This window comes from Entelurus aequoreus, linkage group LG06 (genome assembly GCF_033978785.1).
Source record: "Entelurus aequoreus isolate RoL-2023_Sb linkage group LG06, RoL_Eaeq_v1.1, whole genome shotgun sequence".
NCBI lineage: Eukaryota > Metazoa > Chordata > Actinopteri > Syngnathiformes > Syngnathidae > Entelurus > Entelurus aequoreus.
In genome coordinates, this window is record NC_084736.1 from 9,206,211 (window position 1) to 9,218,598 (window position 12,388).

The 12,388-nt window shown below is 44.1% G+C and overlaps 1 protein-coding gene across 1 annotated transcript in view; it reads right to left on the reverse strand.

Moving 5' to 3' along the window:
- Window positions 1–220: 220 nt before the first annotated feature.
- Window positions 221–12,388, reverse strand: part of mafk (v-maf avian musculoaponeurotic fibrosarcoma oncogene homolog K) — a 36,808-nt gene continuing 24,640 nt past the window's right edge. The window contains exons 2-3 of the mRNA XM_062049378.1: window positions 1,790–1,868; window positions 221–1,727 (exon numbers count right to left, since the gene is read on the reverse strand). Coding sequence (XP_061905362.1) covers window positions 1,290–1,727; window positions 1,790–1,858 — 507 coding nt within the window. The 5' untranslated portion in view covers window positions 1,859–1,868 and the 3' untranslated portion in view covers window positions 221–1,289. The remainder of the gene's footprint in view (window positions 1,728–1,789; window positions 1,869–12,388) is intronic.

The window sequence follows — 12,388 nt, forward strand, 5'->3', positions numbered from 1 at the left end:
AATAAATTAAAAAATATATATCTAATTTGATGTAAATAACATCAAAGTGGTCATTTTAGGACAACATACTTGCCAACCTTGAGACCTCCAATACCGGGAGGTGGGGGGTGGGGGGGGGGTCGGGGGTGGGGCGGGGGCGTGGTTAAGAGGGGAATTTATTTAAGCTAGAATTCACCAACTCAAGTATTTCATATATATATATATTTTATTATACATATAAATAAAAGAAATACTTTAATTTCAGTGTTCTGGAGGCTATCCAGTAGATGGCAGTATTGTCCTGTTTAAGAGTGTCACAACATTGCTGTTTACGGCAGACGAACTGCTTTACGGTAGACTAAACGTGACTGCTGTTGTTGTGTGTTGTTACCGCGCTGGGAGGACGTTAATGAAACTGCCTAACAATAAACCCACATAAGAAACCAAGAACTCGCCCTCGATCATTCTACAGTTATGACGTGATTGGGCAGGCACGCTGTTTATATTGTGGGTAAGCGGACGTGAGAACAGGCTGTCTCCACTCAGGTCCGCATTGAGCCGTAGGGGGCGTGGCCTCCAGCTCCGGCTGAATACCGGGAGTTTGTCGGGAGAACATTTCTGCCGGGAGGTTATCGGGAGAGGCGCTGAATACCGGGAGTCTCCCGGTAAAAACGGGAGGGTTGGCAAGTATGGGACAAGAAGTTGCAATATCACAGAGAACAAAGTTGTATTTCTTCAGTGGTATCTGCGAGAAAAGCTTTTCTCTCGGCATTCACACAGTAAGTGCTCTGGTAAAGGACCTCGAATTCTGTTTGCTTACAATTGTTTGAAAAAACCGTACTTGACAGTTTCCTCTCAAGTGCTCAAGGGAAGTGATTTGTAAACTCCAGCAAAAAAAACCTCTGTTTGACAGGACGGAGTCAACAGGAACGCGTTAAGGCAAGACGGTTCAAAGGCTCAAAAAAAGGACGGGTTTCGCTTGGAAAATGATCGTTTTAAAAGAAGACGGTGGACTCTTTTAGTATCCAAGCTGTGCTGATGTGTTCTTCGGACAAGAAGAGATCTGCTAGGACGGCTTTAAGGCGGCGGCCCCTCTTACACGACCGGGAAAAAAAGGTCGGGAATGTTGCGCCGTCGTGTAAACTGCGAGAGAAGGGGCCAAAGCCGCCCCGGTACTGGATGGATGTCCCAACATTCTGATGTGGACCCACTTTGAAGGCCTCGTGTTAGAAAAAGAAGGTGTCCTCCAGTCTGACGACTGAGCTTCCCCTCAGTGCAGGCGGGAAGAGGACAGCCCAGTCCAGTCGAGACTAGGACGGCGCCGAGAACGGGGCGTGGCCAGAGTTGTTGTGCTTGGTGGACTTGACGATGGTGATGACGCTGGTGGTGGCCACCTTGCCCGGCGACAGGGGCCCGCGGGTCACAGTCCTGGCGAAGCATTGCAGCGCCTCGTACTTGGCCCTCAGGGCGTCCAGCTCCAGCCTCATGCTGGCGTTCTCCCGGGCCAGCTTGTCCACCTCGCGCTGCAGCTCCGTCTTCTGCCGCTCCAGCTCCTCCTTCTGGGTGACGCGCTTGATGCGGCAGCTGGCGGCGTAGCCTCGGTTCTTGAGCGTCCGCCGCCGCTGCTTCAGCCGCACCACGTCGTCCTTGGTCAGCCCGCGCAGGTGCTGGTTGAGCTCCCGCACGGACATGGCCACCAGCTCGTCGTCGCTGAGGGCCGGGGCATTCTCGCCCGCCTCCTTCTTGACCTGGGACCAAAAACAGACTGTCAAGACGACCGTCCGAGACGGCGTGCCACGCGGGGCCTCACCTTTAAAGCTTTAGTCGTCTTGAAAGGAGTCGTCATTCCCTGCATGCAGACAACTGGAGACTCTCTCATGGGAGACACCCTGAGGAATAGGAACGTATTGATTGATTGCAAACATTTCGTAGGATTCTAACCTTTAATACAAACCCCTAAACCAGTGAAGTTGGCACGTTGTGTAAATTCGGTAAATAAAAACAGAATACAATGAATTGTAAAATGTTAGAATAACCGGGTTGGGGAGGAGATCTTGCCCCAAGTGGAAGAGTTCAAGTACCTCGGAGTCTTGTTCACGAGTGAGGGAAGAGTGGATCGTGAGATCGACAGGCGGATCGGTGCGGCGTCTTCAGTAATGCGGGCGCTGTATCGATCCGTTGTGGTGAAGAAGGAGCTGAGCCGGAAGGCAAAGCTCTCAATTTACCGGTCGATCCACGTTCCCATCCTCAGCTATGGTCATAAGCTTTGGGTTATGACCGAAAGGACAAGATCACGGGTACAAGCGGCAGAACTGAGCTTCCTCTGCCGGGTGGCGGGGCTCTCCCTTAGAGATAGGGTGAGAAGCTCTGTCATCCGGGGGGAGCTCAAAGTAAAGCCGCGGCTCCTCCACATGGAGAGGAGCCAGATGAGGTGGTTCGGGCATCTGGTCAGGATGCCACCCGAACGCCTCCCTAGGGAGGTGTTTCGGGCACGTCCGACCGGTAGGAGGCCACGGGGAAGACCCAGGACGCGTTGGGAAGACTATGTCTCCCGGCTGGCCTGGGAACGCCTCGGGATCCCCCGGGAGGAGCTGGACCAAGTGGCTGGGGAGAGGGAAGTCTGGGCTTCCCTGCTTAAGCGGAAGAAGTGAAGTGAAGTGAAGTGAATTATATTTATATAGCGCTTTTCTCTAGTGACTCAAAGCGCTTTACATAGTGAAAACCCAATATCTAAGTTACATTTAAACCAGTGTGGGTGGCACTGGGAGCAGGTGGGTAAAGTGTCTTGCCCAAGGACACAACGGCAGTGACTAGGATGGCGGAAGTGGGGATCGAACCTGCAACCCTCAGGTTGATGGCACGGCCACTCTACCAACCGAGCTATACCGCCCGAGCTATAGAAGATGGATGGATAGAATAATCATGTATATATTATCACACAACTTTAGTATGCTTAAAGTCCGTTGCTATAGTTATTAGCTATTGTGCTCAAGCTGTACTTTTTCTATCTGTGCGAGGACAAAAACGTCTTGTCCGAGGGGTGGCCTCAGCCGCAGATGTCATCTTTATTTTAGCCCGCTAACAGCCAAGGACTTCAAGGACCTCAACGCAGATAAGACGACAGCGCGGAGACAAGGCAAAATCGCAAGGCCCCCAGCACATTCTGTCCCGTATCGTGCGTACTGGAGCTGCTTTGCATATGTGTGACCACTCCTTTTAGAGGCGGCCTCAGTGATGTTGACTGGGGAACTCCTGAATAAATAGAGGGACGCGGGAGCTGTACCTTAGAGCGTAGGGCGAGACTGTGACTAAGCGTGCAGCTCCATGCGTTCTCCCCATTGAGCCAAATTTAACTTTGTCTCTGCATGATTCCTTGCTTCTTGTCTGTTTAATAGATGTCATCAGTGTTTGAACCTGACATAAATCCTTTTCAACCTATATTCAATTGAATAGACTGCGTAGACGAGATACTTAACGTTCGAACTTTCGCCGACGCCGCCACAGAAAGACGTGTTTTATGCCACTCCTTCATCTCATTTTTGTCCACCAAACATTTTTTGCTGTGCGTGAATACACAAAGGCGAGCTTTGTTGATTTTATTGATTTGCTGGAGTGCTTATCAGGCATATATGGTCAATCCATGACTGCAAGCTAATCGAAGCTAACATGCTATTTAGGCTAGCTGTATGTACATATTGCATCATTATGCCTCGTTTGTAGGTATATTTGAGCTCATTTAATTAATAAAAATCATTTTGTGTGTCATATGTCAGCAACCTAAAGGAGGTTGTGTAACCTGTAAGCTGTTTTGTTAAGGTGTTATTATTATTATACTAAATAATACATTGCAAAAATCAGTTTGAATCGAGACTCGTGTTGAATCGGGTATGGATTACACCTGCTCGGTGGCCTTGTGGTTAGAGTGTCCGCCCTGAGACTGGAAGGTCGTGAGTTCAAACCCCGGCCGGGTCATACCAAAGACTATAAAAAATGGGACCCATTACGGATAGGATAGGACTTTATTGTCATTGCACAAGTACAACGAAACTGTTTTCAGCACAAACCCGTTCAAAATTAGACGAACAAACTGTGTACAGGGTTACAGAATAGGAACCCTGATGGGTCGCCAAAGGTAATAAAAAGGTAAAACGCTGGGGAAGAAGATGAGTAAAAAAGTACAATCTAGACTGGGCTCCTAAGGGGGCCTAGTCTGGAGTGGAAAAAAACCCTCCATGCCATGCACACAAAAACGTTACATTTAATCACGACAACTCGCAACGAAGGAGCGGGGAGTTGGGGCCCCTGGAGGTCGACTGCTGCTACTTCCCTGCTTGGCACTCAAGGGTTGGAATTGGGGGTATATATTGAATATAAAAGTATAATCATTATATTATTGCCTATGCATTTGGTTATTTGATTTTTGTACGTACAAATGTATGGATAACTTGCTTTGAAATGGTAAGTCAAGGTGACAAGCAGATATTTGATTATTTCTTGATATTTTTACACACTAATGGTGCTTAGTAATTTTCAAAAATTGATTTTTTTTTTTGAGGAATTAATTTTTTTTTTAAAGCATTTTTTAGGCCATCTCTATGCTTACTTGGTACACGTATGTGTCATATGTCAGCAACCAAAAGGAGGTTTTGTAACCTTTAAGGTGTTGTTGTTATTATTATACTAACTAATACATTGCAAAAATCAGTTTGAATCGAGACTCGTGTTGAATCGGGTATGGATTACACCTGCTCGGTGGCCTTGTGGTTAGAGTGTCCGCCCTGAGACTGGAAGGTCGTGAGTTCAAACCCCGGCCGGGTCATACCAAAGACTATAAAAAACGGGACCCATTACGGATAGGATAGAATAGGACTTTATTTTCATTGCACAAGTGCAACGAAAACTATGTTTTCAGCACAAACCCGTTCAAGGTTAGACAAACAAACAGTGTACAGGGTTACAGAACAGGAACCCTGATGGGTCGCCAAAGGTAATAAAAAGGTAAAACGCTGGGGAAGAAGATGAGTAAAAAAGTACAATCTAGACTGGGCTCCTAAGGGGGCCTAGTCTGGATTGGGGAAAAAAAACCTCCATGCCCTGCACACATAAACACGTTACATTTAATCACAACAACTCGCAACAGAGGGGCGGGGAGTTGGGGCCCCTGGAGGTCGACTGCTGCTAAATCCCTGCTTGGCACTCAAGGGTTGGAAATGGGGGTATATAGAATATAAAAGTATAATCATTATATTATTGCCTATGCATTTGGTTATTTGATTTTTGTACGTACAAATTGATGGATAACTTGCTTTGAAATGGTAAGTCAAGGTGACAAGCAGATATTTGATTATTTATTGATATTTTTACAAACTAATGGTGCTAAAAAAAAATTGTTTTTATCATATTCGAATCCCGATTTTTTTTAGTAATTTTCAAAAATCAATTATTTATTTTTTTGGACGAAAAAACATTTTTTTAGGCCATCTCTATGCTTATTTGGTGCACGTATGTGTCATACGTCAGCAACCAAAACAAGGTTTTGTAACCTTTAAGGTGTTGTTATTATTATACTAAATAATACATTGCAAAAATTGGTTTGAATCGAAACTCGTGTTGAATCGGGTATGGGTTACACCTGCTCGGTGGCCTTGTGGTTAGAGTGTCCGCCCTGAGACTGGAAGGTCGTGAGTTCAAACCTCGGCCGGGTCATACCAAAGACTATAAAAAACGGGACCCATTACGGATAGGATAGAATAGGACTTTATTTTCATTGCACAAGTACAACGAAAACTATGTTTTCAGCACAAACCCGTTCAAGGTTAGACAAACAAAACAGTGTACAGGGTTACAGAACAGGAACCCTGATGGGTCGCCAAAGGTAATAAAAAGGTAAAACGCTGGGGAAGAAGATGAGTAAAAAAAAATACAATCCAGACTGGGCTCCTAAGGGGGCCTAGTCTGGAGCGGGAAAAAACCTCCATGCCATGCACACATAAACACGTTACATTTAATCACGACAACTCGCAACAGAGGGGCGGGGAGTTGGGGCCCCTGGAGGTCGACTGCTGCTAAATCCCTGCTTGGCACTCAAGGGTTGGAAATGGGGGTATATAGAATATAAAAGTATAATCATTATATTATTGCCTGTGCATTTGGTTATTTGATTTTTGTACGTACAAATTGATGGATAACTTGCTTTGAAATGGTAAGTCAAGGTGACAAGCAGATATTTCATTATTTATTGATATTTTTACAAACTAATGGTGCTAAAAAAAATTTGTTTTTTATCATATTCGAATCCCGATTTTTTTTAGTAATTTTCCAAAATCAATTATTTATTTTTTTGGACAAAAAACATTTTTTTAGGCCATCTCTATGCTTACTTGGTGCACGTATGTGTCATACGTCAGCAACCAAAACAAGGTTTTGTAACCTTTAAGGTGTTGTTATTATTATACTAAATAATACATTGCAAAAATCGGTTTGAATCGAAACTCCTGTTGAATCGGGTATGGATTACACCTGCTCGGTGGCCTTGGGGTTAGAGTGTCCGCCCTGAGACTGGAAGGTCGTGAGTTCAAACCCCGGCCGAGTCATACCAAAAAGAGTATAAAAAATGTGACCCATTACCTCCCTGCTTGGCACTCAAGGGTTGGAATTGGGGGGTTAAATCACCAAAATGATTCCCGAGCGCGGCCACCGCTGCTGCTCACTGCTCCCCTCACCTCCCAGGGGGGTGGAACAAGGGAATGGGTCAAATGCGGAGGTTAATTTCACCACCTAGTGGTACTTTAACTTTAAAGACACCAGAAATGACCACTTTTTCCCAGTCAGTGTGTGGTTTACACCAGCAGAGGGCAGCATGCTGTTATTTGTGCACCACAACATAGAATCCTCGCAATCAAAGCTCTCTATTCTTTTTTTTTCAGGAGAAAAAAAAAGCCTTTCTGGTCACCGAGACGCTGCTTCCCATGGCCCAATAAAAAGAGGAGCGGCTCCATTTCTGGACCTTGAAGTGCTGTGTTCCATACTCAGCGGCTGCCATGGCGACGCCCCTGTGTGAGTCACATGGTCAGCGAGCGGGGTAAACAAGGCTCATTCATAACCGCAGCAGCTCATGCTGAGTTCCAACAAGTGTAGCATTCCTTTTTTTTTTTTTTTAAGGGTGGAGGGCGCTGAATGTGTACATCTGGCCGTAAATCACCGTCACGTCAGCAAATAACCCCTTTCGGTTATCCTCAACTCAACCGGGGTGGCGGCGGCGGCGTGTGGAAAATTCTGGGCCACGCACCGTGACGGAGGAATAGTTTCCCTTGTAGTCACTGATGTATTTTTGCAGCCAGACAATGTACACTATCAGCAGCCTCGGATCCTCTTACGCCGGGCTTTCCTGAGCCTTTCCATGCCCTTATTTAACTCTGACGGATAAATTTAGACCGCCGCGCTCACTCCCATTTCTGCCAAGTCGACACATTTAACTAAGCGATACTCCAAGGCAGGGGTGGCAAACTGGTTGTCGTTGAGGGCCACATGGCAGTTATGGTTGCCCTCGGAGGGCCGATTTTAACAATGAGTAATATATGAATATACAGGCTAGAAGTTTGGACACACCTTCTCCTCATTTCAATGCGTTTTCTTTATTTTCATGACTATTTACATTGTAGATTGTCCCTGAAGGCATCACAACTATGAATGAACACATTGTGGAGTTATGTACTTAACAGAAAAAGGTGAAATAACTGAAAACATGTTTTGTATTCTACAAACCCCGTTTCCATACGAGTTGGGAAATTGTGTTAGATGGTAAATATAAACGGAATACAATGATTTGCAAATCCTTTTCAACCCATATTCAGTTGAATATGCTACAAAGACAACATTTAATATTCAAACTGGTAAACATTTTTGTAAATAATCATTAACTTTAGAGTTTGATGCCAGCAACACGTGACAAAGAAGTTGGGAAAGGTGGCAATAAATACTGATAAAGTTGAGGAATGCTCATCAAACACTTATTTGGAACATCCCACAGGTGAACAGGCAAATTGGGAACAGGTGGGTGCCATGATTGGGTATAAAAGTAGATTCCATGAAATGCTCAGTCATTCACAAACAAGGATGGGGTGAGGGTCACCACTTTGTCAACAAATGCCTGAGCAAATTGTTGAACAGTTTAAGAACAACCTTTCCCAACCAGCTATTGCAAGGAATTTAGGGATTTCACCATCTACGCTCCGTAATATCATCAAAGGGTTCAGAGAATCTGGAGAAATCACTGCACGTAAGCAGCTAAGCCCGTGACCTTCCATCCCTCAGGCTGTACTGCATCAACAAGCGACATCAGTGTGTAAAGGATATCACCACATGGGCTCAGGAACACTTCAGAAACCCACTGTCAGTAACTACAGTTGGTCGCTACATCTGTAAGTGCAAGTTAAAACTCTCCTATGCAAGGCGAAAACCGTTTATCAACAACACCCAGAAACGCAGTCGACTTTGCCGGGCCTGAGCTCGTCTAAGATGGACTGATGCAAAGTGGAAAAGTGTTCTGTGGTCTGACGAGTCCACATTTCAAATTGTTTTTGGAAACTGTGGACGTCGTTCGTGTCCTCTGGACCAAAGAGGAAAAGAACCATCCGGATTGTTCTAGGCGCAAAGTGTAAAAGCCAGCATGTGTGATGGTATGGGGGTGTATTAGTGACCAAGACATGGGTAACTTACACATCTGTGAAGGCACCATTAATGCTGAAAGGTACATACAGGTTTTGGAGCAACATATGTTGCCATCCAAGCAACGTTACCGTGGACGCCCCTGCTTATTTCAGCAAGACAATGCCAAGCCACGTGTTACATCAACGTGGCTTCATAGTAAAAGAGTGCGGGTACTAGACTGGCCTGCCTGTAGTCCAGACCTGTCTCCCATTGAAAATGTGTGGCGCATTATGAAGCCTAAAATAGCACAAGGGAGACCCCCGGACTGTTGAACAACTTAAGCTGTACATCAAGCAAGAATGGGAAAGAATTCCACCTGAGAAGCTTAAAGGGCTACTGAAAGCCACTACTAGCGACCACGCAGTCTGATAGTTTATATATCAATGATGAAATCTTAACAATACGGCCGGGTTAACTTATAAAGTGCAATTTTAAATTTCCCGCTAAACTTCCGGTTGAAAACGTCTATGTATGATGACGTATGCGCGTGACGTCACGTGGTGAACGGAAGTATTCGGAACCCATTGAATCCAATACAAAAAAACTCTGTTTTCATCTCAAAATTCCACAGTATTCTGGACATCTGTGTTGGTGAATCTTTTGCAATTTGTTTAATGAACAATGGAGGCTGCAAAGAAGAAAGCTGTAGGTGGGATCGGTGTATTAGCGGCTGGCTGCAGCAACACAACCGGGAGGACTTTGACTTGGATAGCAGACGCGCTAGCCAACGCTAGCCGCCAACCGCAGGGATGATCGGGTGAAGTCCTTCGTCGCTCCGTCGATCGCTGGAACGCAGGTGAGCACGGGTGTTGATGAGCAGATGAGGGCTGGCTGGCGTAGGTGGAGAGCTAATGTTGTGAGGTCCGGTTGCTAAGTTAGCTTCAATGGCGTTGTTAGCAACAGCATTGTTAATCTTCGCCACGCTGGAAAGCATTAACCGTGTATTTACATGTCCATGGTTTAAAAGTATTGTTGATTTTCTGTCTATCCTTCCAGTCAGGGGTTTATTTCTTTTGTTTCTATCTGCAGTTAAGCATGATGCTATCACGTTAGCTCAGTAGCTAAAGTGCTTCGCCGATGTATTGTCGTGGAGATAAAAGTCACTGTGAATGTCCATTTCGCGTTCTCGACTCTCATTTTCAAGAGGATATAGTATCCGAGGTGGTTTAAAATACAAATCCGTGATCCACAATAGAAAAAGGAGAGAGTGTGGAATCCAATGAGCCAGCTTGTACCTAAGTCACGGTCAGAGCGAAAAAAGATGCGTCCTGCACTGCACTGTAGTCCTTCACTCTCACGTTCCTCATCCACAAATCTTTCATCCTCGCTCAAATTAATGGAGTAATCGTCGCTTTCTCGGTCCGAATCGCTCTCGCTGCTGGTGTAAACAATGGGGAAATGTGAGGAGCCTTTCAACCTGTGACGTCACGCTACTTCCGGTACAGGCAAGGCTTTTTTATCAACGACCAAAAGTTGCGAACTTTATCGTCGATGTTCTCTACTAAATCCTTTCAGCAAAAATATGGCAATATCGCGAAATGATCAAGTATGACACATAGAATGGATCTGCTATCCCCGTTTAAATAAAAAAAAATGTCATTTCAGTAGGCCTTTAAAAAATGTGTCTCCTCAGTTCCCAAACGTTTACTGAGTGTTGTTAAAAGGAAAGGCCATGTAACACAGTGGTGAACATGCCCTTTCCCAACTACTTTGGCACGTGTTGCAGCCATGAAATTCTAAGTTAATTATTATTTGCCAAAAAAAAAAAAAAGTTAATGAGTTTGAACATCAAATATGTTGTCTTTGTAGTGCATTCAACTGAATATGGGTTGAAAATGATTTGCAAATCATTGTATTCCGTTTATATTTACATCTAACACAATTTCCCAACTCATATGGAAACGGGGTTTGTATTTCCAGGCTTTCGCGGGCCACATAAAATAATTTGGCGGGCCAGATTTGGCCCCCGGACCTAAGACGACGACAAATATTCACTGTTGTCCTTTTTTCTTTTTTTTTTAAATCTGTGTTTTAATTTGCCTGATTTTGAAATGCTGACTCATGCCGGTTTTATTTGTAACTGCTATAACTCAGCGCCACGATCGACAGTAAAGGACAGAAGAAAAAAAAACGATGTTGCCGGTAAAACAGTCATGTGAAAAGATGAGGACACAACATGGTGGAAAATGGTAAATGGGTTGTACTTGTATAGCGCTTTTCTACCTTTTTTTTTTAAGGAACTCAGAGAAAAGGTGTAAAAATGAGTCAAAACTTGTATTACGTCTATTAAATAACAGTATCGACTTGTTCACCTCAACCAACGTGAGTGAAGTCCGTATCAGACTTGCAGGATAGATGTGCAATATCGCCTGAGGCTGGTCCACTTAAAGATTGACTCACTAAAAAAAGCAGAATTTGATATCATGGCATCTGAGGAGGCAGCAGCAGCATGACTAAGTACTCGGGTTGTACGGTATACCAGTACTAGTATAGTATCGCGATACTAATGAATCAAAATGGTCTGTTTGACAATTACGCTGGTTTGACGAGCAGAGGAGCATGTTCGGCAGCGCACAATCACTGAGTACTTACAAGCAGACACAGTGTGTAGACAGTTATAACACTGAAACACCCTCAGGAAGAGGTGCTTTAAGACATGCCATCCGCAGTCGGCAGTGTTTTAGCAACTTCTAAATCACTAATCCTCGTCTCCATGGCGACAAATAAAGTAAGCTTCTTGCAAGTATCATTATCACTGCAGGACGAGGAATAGCTAAACACGCTTCGCTCCACACTAATGTAAACAAATGCCACGGGCGGCATAGCTCGGTTGGTAGAGCGGCCGTGACAGCAACTTGAGGGTTCCAGGTTCGATCCCCGCTTCCGCCATCCTAGTCACTGCCGTCGTGTCCTTGGGCAAGACACTTCACCCACCTGCTCCCAGTGCCACCCACACTGGTTTAAATGTAACTCAGATATTGGGTTTCTCTATGTAAAAAAGCGCTTTATAAATATAATTCAATGGATCTACACCTGACATCCACTGTAATGATACCAAGTACAGGAGCGTATCTAGTCGATACTACTATGACTAAGTCGATATTTTTTAGCATCACAAAATCTTTTTTCGTTTTTAAAAATGTATATTATGTTTTATAAAGTCAGTAAATATGTCCCTGGACACATGAGGACTTTGAATATGACCAATGTATGATCCCGTAACGACTTGGTATCGGATCGATACACCCAAATTTGTGGTATCATCCAAAACTAATGTAAAGTATCCAAACAAGAGAAGAAGAAGTGATTATTACATTTTAACAGAAGTGTAGATAGAACATGTTGAAAGAGAAAATGAACAAGTAGATTAATAATCATTTTTTTACAGCTTGTCCTTAATATTTTTTGACATAATGACACAATATGTTACTGCATATGTCAGCAGACTAATTAGGAGTCTTTGTTTGTTTACTTACTACTAAAAGACAAGTTGTCTAGTATGTTCACTATTTTATTTAAGGACAAACTTGCAATAATAAACATATGTTTAATGTACCATAAGATTTTTTTGTTCAAATAAAGCCAATAATGACATTTTTGTGATCCCCTTTATTTTGAAAAGTATCAAAATACATTTTGTTGTACCGGGACAACAACTAGTTGGTGGACATTTGCTATTCTGCAGAGTAAATAATTCAAA